Raw genomic sequence first — 13,428 nt, forward strand, 5'->3', positions numbered from 1 at the left:
GTGGAGCTCGGTGGGGGACAGGGTGTCTGCCATTGCCGAGGCAGTCCACCATTACTGAGGCAGTTCTAACCTTACCTGTGTAAACAAAAGCACAAAGAAGTTTACACAGTAGCTGGGCAGCACCCAAGGCAGCTCAGCAACGCCTCTGCAGGCAGACTATAACTAGACTCCCTCTTTGCTGGGCAGGGCACCTCTGAAAAAAGGCAGCAGCATGCCAGGGACTATAAATAAAGCCCAACCTTCCTGGGATAGAGCACCTGGGAAAAGGGGCAGTTAGGAGTTCTGCTGCAGCAAACTTAAACATCCCTGCCTAGCAGCTCTGAAGGGAGCAACAGAGCTCCCAGCACCGCACTTGAGCTCTGATACGGGACAGAATGCTTCCTCAAGCGGCTCCCTGACCCAACCTAGCAATTCAGGTCAACATTCAAATCCAGGAAATACAGAGAACACCACAAAGGCCTGCCTTACAAGAGCTTCTGAAGGAAGCACTAAACATGGAAAGGAACAACCAGTACCAGCCACTCCAAAAACGTACCAAATGGTAAAGACCATCAACACAATGAAGAAACTGCATCAAGTAATGGGGAAAACAAACAGCTAGTATCAAAATGGCATGATCAAATTCACACATAATAATATTAACCTTAAATGTAAATGGGCTAAATGCCCCAATCAAAAGACACAGACTGGCAAATTGGATGAAAAGTCAAGACCCATCAGTGTGCTGTATTCAGGAGACCCATCTCACGAGCAAAGACACACACAGACTCAAAATAAAGGGGTGGAGGAAGATTTACCAAGCAAATGGAGAGCAAAAAAAAAAGAAGGGGTTGCAATCCTCCTCTCTGATAAAATGGACTTTAAACCAACAAAGATAAAAAGAGACAAAGCAGGGCATTACATAATGGTAAAGGGATCAATGCAACAAGAAGAGCTAATGATCCTAAATATATACACACCCAATAGAGGAGCACTCAGATACATAAAGCAAGTACTTAACGACCTACAAAGAGACTTAGACTCCCACATGATAATAGTGGAAGACTTTAACACTCCACTGTCAATATTCGACAGATCAATGAAACAGAAAATTAACAAGGATATCCGGGACTTGAACTCAGATCTGGACCAAGCAGACCTAATAGCCATCTACAGAACTGTCTACTACAAATCCACAGAATATACAGTCTTCTAAGCATCACATTGTACTTACTCTAAAATTAACCACATAATTTAAAGTAAATCATTCCTTAGCAAATGCAAAAGAACAGAAATCATAACAACCAGTTTCTTAAACTACAGTGAAATCAAATTAGATCTCAGGATTAAGAAACTCACTAAAAACCGTACAACTACGTGGAATATGAACAACCTATCCCTGAATGCCTACTGGATAAACAATGAAATGAAGGCAGAAATAAAGATGTTCTTTGAAACCAATGAGAATGAAGACACAACATACGAGAATCTCTGGGACACATTTAAAGCAGTGTCTAGAGAGAAATTTATAGCACTAAATGCCCACATAAGAAGCAAGGAAAGATCTAAAATTGAAACCCTATTGTCACAATTAAAAAATGAGAGGAGTAAGATCAAACAAATTCAAAAGCTAGCAGAAGACAAGAAATAACTAAGATCAGAGCAGAACTGAAGAAGACAGAGACACAAAAAACCCTTTAAAATAATCAATAAATCTAGGAGCTGGTTTAGTGAAAAGATCAACAAAATAGAGACCGCTAGCCAGACTAAGGAAAAAGAAAAGAGAGAAGAATCAAATAGATGTAATAAACAATGGTAAAGGAGATAACAACACCGATGCCACAGAAATACAAACTACCATCACAGATTACTACAAACACCTCTGTGTACATAAACCAGTAAATCTAAAAGAAATTGATAAATTCCTGGACACTTAGACTCTCCCAAGACTAAACCAGGAAGAAGTTGAATCCTTGAATAGAGCAATAACAGGTCGGAAGTTGAGGCAGCAATTAATGGGCTACCAACCAAAAAAAGTCCAGATCTAGATAAGTTCATAGCAAATTCTACCAGACATACAAAGAGGGGCTGATAACCATTCCTTCTGAAACTATTCCAAACAATACAAAAAGAGGGAATCCTCCCTAACTCATTTTATGAGACCAACATCATCCTCATACCAAAACCTGGCAGAGACACAACTAAAAAAGAAAAATTTCAAGCCAATATCCATGATGAACATTGAGTAAAAATATTCAATAAAATACTGGCAAACTGCATGCAACAGCACATCAAAAAGTGTATCCATCTTGATCAAGTAGGCTTCATCCCGGGGATGCAAGGCTGGTTTAACATACACAAGTCTATAAACGTAATCCATCACATAAACAGAACCAAAGACAAAAACCACATGATAATCTCAATAGATGCAGAGAAGGCCTTGGACAAAATTCAACAGCCCTTTATGCTAAAAACTCTCAATAAACTAGGTATCTATGGAATGTATCACAAAATATTAAAAGCTATTTGTGACAAACCCACAGCCAAAATCATACTGAATGGGCAAAAACTGGAAGCATTCCCTTTGAAAACTGGCATTAGATAAGGGTGTCATCTCTCACCATTCCTATTCAACATAGTATTGGAAGTTTTAGCCAGAGCAATCAAGCAAGAAAAAGAGATAAAGTGTATTTAATTAGGAAAACAGGAAGTCAAATTGTCTCTATTTACAGATGACCGGATTATATATTTAGAATACAACTAACAAAGGACGTGAAGGACCTCTTCAAGGAGAACTTCAAAGCACTACTCAAGGAAATAAGAGAGGACATAAACAGATGGAAAAACATTCCAGGCTCATGGTTAGGAAGAATCAATATTGTTAAAATGGCCATATTGCCCAAAGTAATTTACAGATTCAATGCTATCCCCATCAAATTACCATGGACCTTCTTCACAGAACTGGAAAAAAGCACCTTCAACTTCATATAGAACCAAAACAAAGAGCCCACAGAGCCATGACAGTCCTAAGCAAAAAGAACAAAGCTGGAAGCATCACACTGACTTCAAACTGTGCTAAAAGGTTACGGTGATCAAAACAACAGCATACTACTGGTACCAAAACAGACATATAGACCAATGGAACAGAAGGGAGGCCTCGGAAGTAATGCCACACAGCTATAACCATCTGATCTTTGACAAACCTGACAAAAACAAGCAATGGGGAAAGGATTCCCTGTTTAATAAATGGTGTTGGAAAAACTAGCTAGCCATGTGCAGAAAGCTGAAACTGGACCCCTTCCTTTCACCTTATATAAAAATTAACTCTAGATGGATTAAAGATTTAAACATAAGACCTAACACCATAAAAACCTTAGAAGAAAACCCGGCAATACCTCAGGACATAGGCATAGGCAAGGACTTCGTGACTAAAACACCAAAAGCATTGGCAACAAAAGCCAAAATAGACAAATGGGATCTAATTAAACTTAGGAGCTTCTGCACAGCAAAGAAACTATCATTAGACTGAATCGGCAACCAACAGAAGGGGAAAAAATTTTTGCAATCTACCCATCTGACAAAGGGCTAATATCCAGAATATACAAAGAACTAAAAGAGATTTACAAGAAAAAAACAAAAGTGGTGATTTACAAACAAAATCCAAAAGTGGGTGAAGCATATGAACAGACACTTTTCAAAGGAAGACATTTATGCCGCCAACAAACATATGAAAAAATGCTCATCATCACTGGTCATTAGAGAAATGCAAATCAAAACCACATTGAGATACCATCTCATGCCAGTTAGAATGGCGATCATTAAAAAATCTGGAGACAACAGATGCTGGAGAGGATGTGGAGATAGGAATGCTTTTACACTGTTGCTGGCAGTGTAAATTAGTTCAATCATTGTGGAAGAGAGTGTGGCGATTCCTCAAGGATCTAGAAATAGAAATACCATTTGACCCAGCAATCCCATTACTGGGTATATACCCAGAGGATTATAAACCATTCTGTTATAAAGATACATACACACGTATGTTCACTGCAGCACTGTTTACAATAGCAAAGACTTGGAACCAACCCAAATGCCCATCAAGGATAGATTGGATAAAGAAAATGCGGCACATATATACCATGGAATACTATGCAGCCATAAAAAAGGATGAGTTCATGCTCTTTGCAGAGACATTGATGAACTTGGAAACCGTCATTCTCTGGAAACTGACACAAGAACAGAAAACCAAACTCTACATGTTCTCACTCATAAATGGGTGTTGAACAATGAGAACACATGGACACAGGGAGGGGAATATCACACACTGGGGTCTGTTGGGGGGGTGTGGGGCTAGGGGAGGGATAGCAGGGGGTGGGGAGATTGGGGAGGGATAACTAGGAGAAATACCTAATGTATACAGGTGACAGGGGGATGGAGGCAGCAAACCACCATGGCATGTGTATACCTATGTAACAGTCCTGAATGATCTGCACATGTACCCCAGAATTTAAAGTATATTTTTAAAAAAGGCCTAAGGTTTTACTAATCATGCATTTATCTAATGATCATCCAACATGCAGTGGATCTATAACAAAGCTGTTTACAGGCGCCGAACAGACTGCCTACCCTGTGGTTAGGGAGTGCCTTTTGCATTCGTTTTTTGTTACCTTTGATTTTAGTGATTTATAAAACAAGTTTGTGTTGGTTACTCTGACCTACAACACCTTGAGAACCTCACAGAAATGTTTTCATTAATAGCTTGAATTAAAGGAAGTCATCCAGAAGAACAATGGACAGGGTACTCTGACATATTATATTTCTGAAGTGTAAAGTATATTTCTGATAATGTTTCACAGTGCAGAGGACAGGAACCTTTTGATAGAATCTATCTGACCCTGAACAGAACTAGCTGCTTCAAAAAATTTCTCTTAATTTTGAAGTGGGCACTAATTGAGCTGTCAGCCATCAGAAGATAAGCTGTTACTGATATCAGAAAAATGACACTGCCCGAGCACTGGGAGCAGACTGAGGTTGACACCTACGATCAAGGTGCGAAGTCAACTGAGGCAAATTTACCGCAGGGTTTCATCAGCAACCACCTGACCTGGGCTGGGTGGGGAAGGGGGAACTACTGAGGCAAACAAATCTGCCATAAGACACTGTGGTTTCTTTTCACCCAGGCTTAATTTCTTCTGACATGGTAATTTCTGGACTTCACAGAAAACACAGTGATCAAGGTTGTTTTTAAGTTCAATGATAGTTTGAAAGATCTCTGGGGTAGAGCAGATAATGACAAGAGCTTAAGAAAAGCCATTCCAAAAAACAAGGAAACCAGACTTAGAGCTGCCTTTAGTTGGAAGGGGTCATTGCTTATGCAATTTTCCTTCTTCTGTGTGTGCTGTGTTGATGAGTCTATACTAGCTGAGCCTAAATTTGTCCATCTTGTGGGACCCACAGAGCATTCCATATGTCATCTATGATCAGGAACCTGAAGGCAGAAATCACAGGTAGAAAATCTTCCAGGCCACACATCTTCTAGTGATGTTTGTGCTACATGTACATGTATAAAAAACTGCCTTAGAATGCTTACTACTAAATGTGTCTCAAAGGCAGATACATTCTCTAAGTTTTTCTTTCTAAATATATTAGCAAAGAATTAGTGGTGAATAAAGTTCAATTTTACTTCTATATTAATTTGATATGTAAACTAGAGAGCCTGATCATTATCACAGCAAAAGAATCTAGAAAATATCAATGATCAGATCTTGTACCCAAAAGACATCTCAGCAGCTCTGTCCTCAAACTCAAGGCCAACACTATGGCCCTTAGTTCAAAAGTTCATTTTTGTACACAGTCCAACCAAGTATACCCAGGGCAAGGCACTTGGCACTTCTTCTGCCCTGGACAACTTGATCCTGGGTCAGCCTTAATCTAAATATGGCTTGGTTCTAACTCAATTTTATCCTTTTTCTTTTAAATTCTAACACTCTACAACCATGCCATCTGGGATTCTATATCCCATTACATTTTTCTTTGTGTCTACCTGTATAACCGTCAGCAGTGAGATTCTCCTTGAGGTTCAGTTTCATCTGCAGAATGGGAATAATATTGTCTAGCCTCAGTGTTGTGCAATCTCAGATGTGCTACAGAAAATGCAGCACACAGAATGCATATTCAATACCTCTGAATAACTGGATGTTGTTTTCTTGTTTTTGAAGTTCATGCCTGGCCTTCTTTCACCCTACTACAAGCATATTCTCATTGGATATGTCACCACATGTATTCCAAAGTACAACTCGAAAGCATTCACGATACCCTTCACACTGATAGCAATTCACCATATTTTGGCTTCTAATTTTTCTCTCTTTGCTCAGCAAGTAAAATAAGTGCCACTGAAGAACCTAAAGAGACAGCCTTCACAACGTGCATTGGTTGTGATTAGTCATAGGAAGCAACTGCACTGTCAGTTTCATTGTTCCTTCTCATCAGGGTGACTCAGTCCCCCATCATCTCTGTTTCCTTGGGAGTGCCCTTGGAGTATGTGTTCTCTGTCCTGAGATGAAGAAGCTCTACCGAGTTCCTCCTTGCCAAGGTAACTAGTATTCCCTTTTTCAAAACCTAACACTGAATGTGTCATTTAAAAAGCCAAGCAAAACAAAACAGCAAAACAAAAACCTATGTCTGATATAGAGCTGTCTTAGAAAAGTCTATATAAATTTACCACAGATTTAGGGCAAAGGGTACAAGACTGGTCTACATCTATAAGTCATGGTAAAGACCTTAAAACTGACTTAATTGATTTCATAAACATACAAATTCCAAAAAAGAATCATTTGTTTTTCTGTAACCCCAAAAGAAACATTCTCCAACTCTAGACCTCAAGGGGACTTTCTGAAATTATAGTATTTTTAAATAAAGTGCCTTCACTTGAAGTTGATTCATAATTCACACAGGAGTGTATCCTGTTTCTCCCTCTGGCATCAGAAGGCAGTGTAACGTTAGGATGATTGCTTATCTTTACATTAGAGAAGGGGTCTTGCCATCTTGCCTAGGCTTGTCTAATATTCCTGGGCTCAAGTGACCTGCCTGCCTAGAACTCTTCCCACAGTACTGGGATTACAGGTGTGAACAACCATGCCTGGCCAGGATGATTGTTAATTACTGTTTCTTCACAATGTGTTTTCTTATTAATAGTTAAAATGACAAAGTGGCATCTATACTTTTAGTTTCTATTCTGCTGCAAATCTATCTTACTTCTTTGAAGGCAATTAACATTGCTAGAGATAACTTCAAAATGCTATGCCAGACTGGGTGTGGTGGCTCACGCCTGTAATCCCAGCACTTTGGGAGGCTGAGGCAGTTTGATCACTTGAGGCCAGCAGTTTGAGACCAGCCTGGCCAACACAGCAAAACCTTGTCTCTACTAAAAATACAAAATCAGCCAGGCATGGTGCATGCCGGTAATCCCAGCTACTTGGGAGGGTGAGGCACGAGAATCTCTTGAACCCCAGAGGCGGAGGTTGCAAAAAACAAAAAAGACTATGCCTAGACTCTGAATGTAAACAAACAAACCTCTCTGTCAATCATGCATCTACAGCTATCAGTAAAAACCAACACCAAGAAGGGGCTAAATCTGAGCAGAGACATCACTTCTACTACATCTGTCTGCACATACTGCATTGGATGGTGCAGACAGACAACATTTACATCACTGCAGAAAGTTCTAATAGGCAGTGCAGATGGTTGATACAGTACTCTCTGAAAGCCACAAGTTTACCAATTGCTCTGATTTTCAAGGCATGTAAAACTGGGTCTTTTGAGGTATGACAACCACATGTCTTGGCTTTTCCAGAACAATATCAATATTTCTTGTATGTTTTTACTTTCAAGAATATGGACCATTAAAGGTAAAAGAAAATGCAGCAAGTTTAATTTTTAATAGGACTTTAAAATTAAGTAGATAGATAAAATCCTTTGTCATACTATGTATCCCACATTTTGAGGCAAGGAAAAACAGAAACAGCCCATGTGTATGGTGAATGCAGCTAAGAAGGTGACTCTGGGAAGAGTCTCCACTTCCTGGGGCACTCTAAGTGACTGTTCCTCCCCACCCCACACCAGCATCTTGGCACTCACCGAGTTCCAGTTGACTCTGTGTGTCCTGTGCTGGTCCCCTGCTGACCCCTGGTGCTGTCTCTGCTGGGAAGAGAGTATACTCTTTGCACCACCACTCGGACCCCAGCTCCTGACCACGAGGCAGCTCCCTGGCTTTCCACCACGTCCAAGAGAGAATCCCTCAGGGGAGCATCGATTGGGATATGTTGTTTTGCTTCTTTATGCCAGTGGGTCCAGGCTGTCCCCGTGGTGGCTATACCACTACACATAACCTGGCCAAGACACACAAAGGGAACAGTTTCAAGACTCACAAAGTTTTAGTGTGGCTAACAAGAAGTAGCATGCTGCACACCAAATAATGACATTCTTAAGCAGCCCCCACAATAGATCTGTACTGCACTGAAGTGATGATGAAGATGAAAATAAAGGAACTTGAGGCGTGGGTCTCTAGGCCTGCCAGGCGGCTAGGACTGTAAGCTGAAAGTGAGTGAAAGAACAAGGACCACAGTAAAATGTTTGCTACACCAGGCAGGTCTTTGAAAACACGCAGAAAGTTCTGCTAATAAAATAATTCAAGAAATTACAACAGAACAAACTAAAAATGAAGATAAAACAGTGACTAGGAATGAATACACAAATGCTTCATTTTATTAAATGCTTGATGTGCAATCTCCTAGGCTAAGCATTTTACATGCTTATATATTCTCCCCACAACCCCTCTTGTAATATCAGCTGTCATAATAAAACAACACTTCTAGAGTGCTTCCTATATTCCAGGCTTTTAAATTTGCATATTAAACATGCTTATCCTCACACAACCACCCAAGAAGATAGATAATATCACTATTTCCATTTTACAGATAAGAAAACTGAGACACAGAGACCACACATCTTGCGTAAGGTGACCTAGCAGGAAGTGGCTGAGGCAAGATTTGAACCAGGTCATCTAGTTCCAAAGTCCACATGTTTAATCATTATGCTACATGTAGTTTCATTATCACTGTCAAGATACAAAAATATTTCTCATGGGATTAATATTACATAGCTGTTTAAAAACCATGTGTTAAAACAGTAATGTGCTTTGAGCCATACTTTTAATCTGTTACAATTAAATTGATTTGAGAGTCCTCCTTTTCATATAATCCTCTCCAGATATTTCTTTTGATAATCAAAAGAGATTTTGCTTGACCAGCTGGTACAAAACAGCTTGAAAGTTTGTCTACTTTTCTTTCATATTCCTCCTCCCTTGTTCTGTCAGTCTCAGAAAGCATTCTGTTCAGTGACAATTTATATAACCCAGACCTTGATGCCAGTGCACCGGGAGCCACATGAACATTCAGAGCTTAGGGTGGTCCCAGGGGCCATTCATTCCCACAGCAAGTGTATTTTAGTGGTTCCCTAAATTCATGCTGGTACATGACCATGGTTTAGGACCAATAAAATTCCAAAAAACAACTCCAGCATATAATCTCAAGCTTACACAGTTCTTTTTATCCCAAGGGATAATAGATATTGTGAAAAAAAAAATTTGAGTTTTTAAACAAAAGAGGGCTTTAAAAAAATTCTTAGACAATTACAAGAATAGAGAAAATGAATGTTGTCAAATACCAGCATGCACTGTATAATGATGCTTCTGTCAGCAATGGACAGCATGTATAACAGTGGTCTCATAAGACTATGATGGAGCTGAAAAATTCCTGTTCCTGGTGATGTATTCACGTTTCTGGTGATGCTGGTGTCGACAGAAGTAGTGTGCTGCTGGCTGCATAAAAGTCTAGCACATCCTGTTACATATAGTACCTAATATTTGATAATAATAAACAACATTACTGGTTTATGTATTTACTGTACTATACTTTTTATTGTTATTTTAGAGTATTCTACTTGTTAAAAAACAAGTTATCTGTAAAACATCCTCAGGCAGGTCTTTCAGGAGGTATCCAGAAGAAGGCATAGTTACCCAAGGAGATGACAGCCTCATGCACGTTATTATCCGTCAACACATTCCAGTGGTGGAAGATGGTGATACTGATGGTCCTGACACTGTGAAGGCCTAGGCTAATGTGTGTGTGTCTTAGTTTACAACAGAAAAGTTTTAAAAGTATATTAAAAAAATTAAAAATAAAAAAATAGTTTTGTACAGCTGTACAATATATCTGTGTTGTAGGCTAAGTGTTTCTATAAAAGGATAAAAAAGTTAATACAAAATATAAAGTTTCTAAAGTTAGAAAGTTACAGTAAGTCAAGGTTAACTTACTACTGAAGAAAGACAAAAAGTTTTAAATTTAGTATAGTGTAAATGCTCAGTGTTTATAAAGTCTGCAGTAGTGTACAGTAGTGTCTGAGGCCTTCACACTCACTCCCACTCACTCACTGACTCACTCAGAGCAACTGTCAGTCCTATAGGCTCTATTTATGGTAAGTGCCCTACACAGGTGTACCATTTTTTTATCTTTTAGACTGTATTTTTACTATCCTTTTTCTATGTTTAGGTATGTTTACATACACAAGCACTTACCACTGTGTTACAATTACCTACAGTATTCAGCATAGTAACATGCTGTGCAGGTTTGTAGCCGAGGAACAATCAGCCATACCATATAGTCTAGGTGTGTTGTGGGCTGGACCATCTAGGTTTGTGTAGGTACACTCCACGATGGTCACAAAATGACGAAATCACCTAATGACAACTTTCTCAGAACATATCCCTGTTGTTAAATGATGCGTGACTCTATTTTAGTGAATTAGAACAAAGATTAAAGATATACAATTAGAAACACGGAATACTGTAAAAAGAGCACCACAAAATGCTAAACTGAACTATAATATAGTCAGGCATAACAGTAAGACCCTTCAGCATATATACTTGTGGTGGGTTTTTCAGAGGGAGACAAAAAGTAAACATCTTTACTTATACTAAAGCTCTTCCAAATCCAGTCGCTAATATTATTACAAGCATAAAAAAACCTTTAAGCCAACGAGAGTTTACCTGAATTTCAGGTGAATTATTTGTTAGACCCTTAACTACAAACATCTGGGCCAAAGAGATGCTTCTTCTTGGAAGGGGTATGTCCGGACAGTACACTTCACAAGCTTTTTCTGAATCTTCTTTGGCAACAACTTTCTCACAAAAATAAGTATTCAGAATAACAGGGCAGCTTCCATTTGGAATAATTAGTTTTTGCCTGGAAAAGAGAAAGACATGCAACTGTTTCTTTACAATACTGGAGTCCCCTCATATTGTTGCTGATCAGGAATGCAAAGAGCAATGACTCGCCTGCTATGGACAGCTAGAGCCAAGCCTGCCCTCAGAAGGACAGCTGACCTTCACGCTCCAGCATGACCTCCAGTGAGTCTGATTTCACTGTTCTAGTGAGAGCCCTGTGTCAGGAAGGGATGGAAGAAGCCTAAGTCCTTGGGCTTGCGCCCTTGTGCCCTCCCAGTATGGCTTCAAGACTCCTCAGGGGGAAATACAGAGGGTGAACAAAAACTGTCAACAGCCTGAAAAAAGTGCCCAAACGATGAAATAAAATGTGCAAATAAAAACTTCAGACATTTCAACAGCTCTAAGCTTTCAAAGAACATACCATTAAATGCCAAAGGAGTATCTACCTTTGCTATCAAACTGACTATAGTTGCTCAATGCCTCACATTTGAGTATTAATAGAAAAGGAGTCAGGAAATAGAGCAGACAAATTCTCCTGGTTCTTCTCAGTCCTTGGACAGGAGAAAACACTTTAATGCCTATTCCTTATAACAGGGTACTGCTTAACATCAAGAAAAATCTGGGGCCGGGAGTGGTGATTCACACTTGCAATCCCAGCACTTTAGGAGGCTGAGGTGGGTGGATCACGAGGTCAAGAGATGGAGACCACTCTGGCTAACATGGTGAAACCCTGTCTCTACTAAAAACACAAAAATTTTTTTTTTTTTTAGTAAAAGAAATGCTGGGCATGGTGGTGTGTGCCTGTAGTCCCAGCTACTTGGGAGGCTGAGGCAGAATTGCTTGAACCCGGAGGCGGAGGTTGCAGTGAGCCGAAATCACACCACTGCACTTCAGCCTGTGTGACAGAGTGAGACTGTCTCAAAAAAAAAAGAAAAAAGAGAAAAATTTGTGACTTCTGATTCTGGGAGGATGGTGTACCACACTTTTCCCCATTCCTCTCATTAAGTACAACTAAAATGCTTGACAATATATGTAAAGTAAACCTAAGAAGACACTGAGAAGTGGAGAGGAGCCAGACAGGCTAAAACCCAGAGACCTCAGGACCTTAGGAATGACACCGTGGCAAATTCCTGGGTTTTTTCTTTGTTTGAGACAGGGTCTTGCTCTGTCGCCCAGGCTGGAGTGCAGTGGCATGGTCTCAGCTCACTGAAACTTCTGCCTCCCTGGTTCAAACGATTCTCATGCCTCAGCCTCCTGAGTAGCTGGAATAACAGGCATGCACCACCACGCCCAGTTAATTTTTGTATTTTTTTAGTAGAGACAGGGTTTTGCCATGCTGGCCAGGTTGGTCTCAAACTCCTGACCTCAAGTGATCCACCCACCTCGGCTTCCCAAAGTGCTAGGATTACAGGTGTGAGCCACTGTGCCTGGCCCTGAGTTTTATTTTCGCCTCTTATATCTCAGGTTTTGAGTTGAAGGAGCCAGTAAGCAGGAAACAGCAACAGGTGCTGATGAAAAAGCCCTACCAAAGCCTACTCTCTTTAACCAAGAACCAAGGAAGAGGCAGCCTAGCAAGGCAGCAAACTCTTAGATGGTAACTGCTCTACTCTAGGTAAACATCACGGAAAACCTATGACTTGTCCCTATGCATAGGCCAAGTGAGGACCTGGACTTCCCCCTCACTGGGCTGTAATGAGAGCTCCCAGTATTCCAGCTGGTGTATGAGAGAAGGTGGGCCAGGGAGCTGACATCCTTTTCTTTTCTTTCTTTTTTTTTGACGTGGAATCTTGCTCTGTTGCTTAGGCTGGAGTGAGTGCAATGGCATGATCTCAGCTGACTGCAACCTCTGCCTCCAGGGTTCAAGCGATTCTCCCACCTCAGCCTCCCGAGTAGCTGGGACTACAGGCACCCACCATCATGCCCAGCTAATTTTTGTATTTTTGTAGAGATGGGGTTTCACCATGTTGGCCAGGCTGGTCTCGAACTCCTGACCTCAGGTGATCTGCTGCCTTGTCCTCCCAAAGTGCTGGGATTATAGGCGTGAGCCGCCATGCCTGGCAGAGCTGAGACTTTCATCCCCCACCAGGCCTGCAATGAGTATCCCCCTCGTTGTGACAGTGGAGAGACTACCTGGGGCCAAGACTTCACCTGCACTTGACGGTAGTAACCAA

General features: G+C 40.5%; 1 protein-coding gene across 16 annotated transcripts in view; it reads right to left on the bottom strand.

Moving 5' to 3' along the window:
* Positions 1-13,428, bottom strand: part of SPIDR (scaffold protein involved in DNA repair) — a 512,165-nt gene that overhangs the window by 156,489 nt on the left and 342,248 nt on the right. For 13 of the 16 annotated variants that reach the window (XR_008477199.2, XR_013527828.1, XM_078352483.1 and 10 more), the window contains 2 exons: positions 11,081-11,276; positions 8,113-8,363 (listed from right to left, as the gene is read on the bottom strand). Coding sequence is in view for 14 of the 16 variants with exons in the window: in XM_078352483.1 (XP_078208609.1) it covers positions 8,113-8,363; positions 11,081-11,276 (447 nt within the window). In the remaining 2 variants the exon portion in view is untranslated. The remainder of the gene's footprint in view (positions 1-8,112; positions 8,364-11,080; positions 11,277-13,428) is intronic. The other 3 variants (XM_078352490.1, XM_078352489.1, XM_078352491.1) reach the window with 1 other exon arrangement.

This window comes from Callithrix jacchus, chromosome 16 (assembly GCF_049354715.1).
Source record: "Callithrix jacchus isolate 240 chromosome 16, calJac240_pri, whole genome shotgun sequence".
Taxonomy (NCBI): Eukaryota; Metazoa; Chordata; class Mammalia; order Primates; family Cebidae; genus Callithrix; species Callithrix jacchus.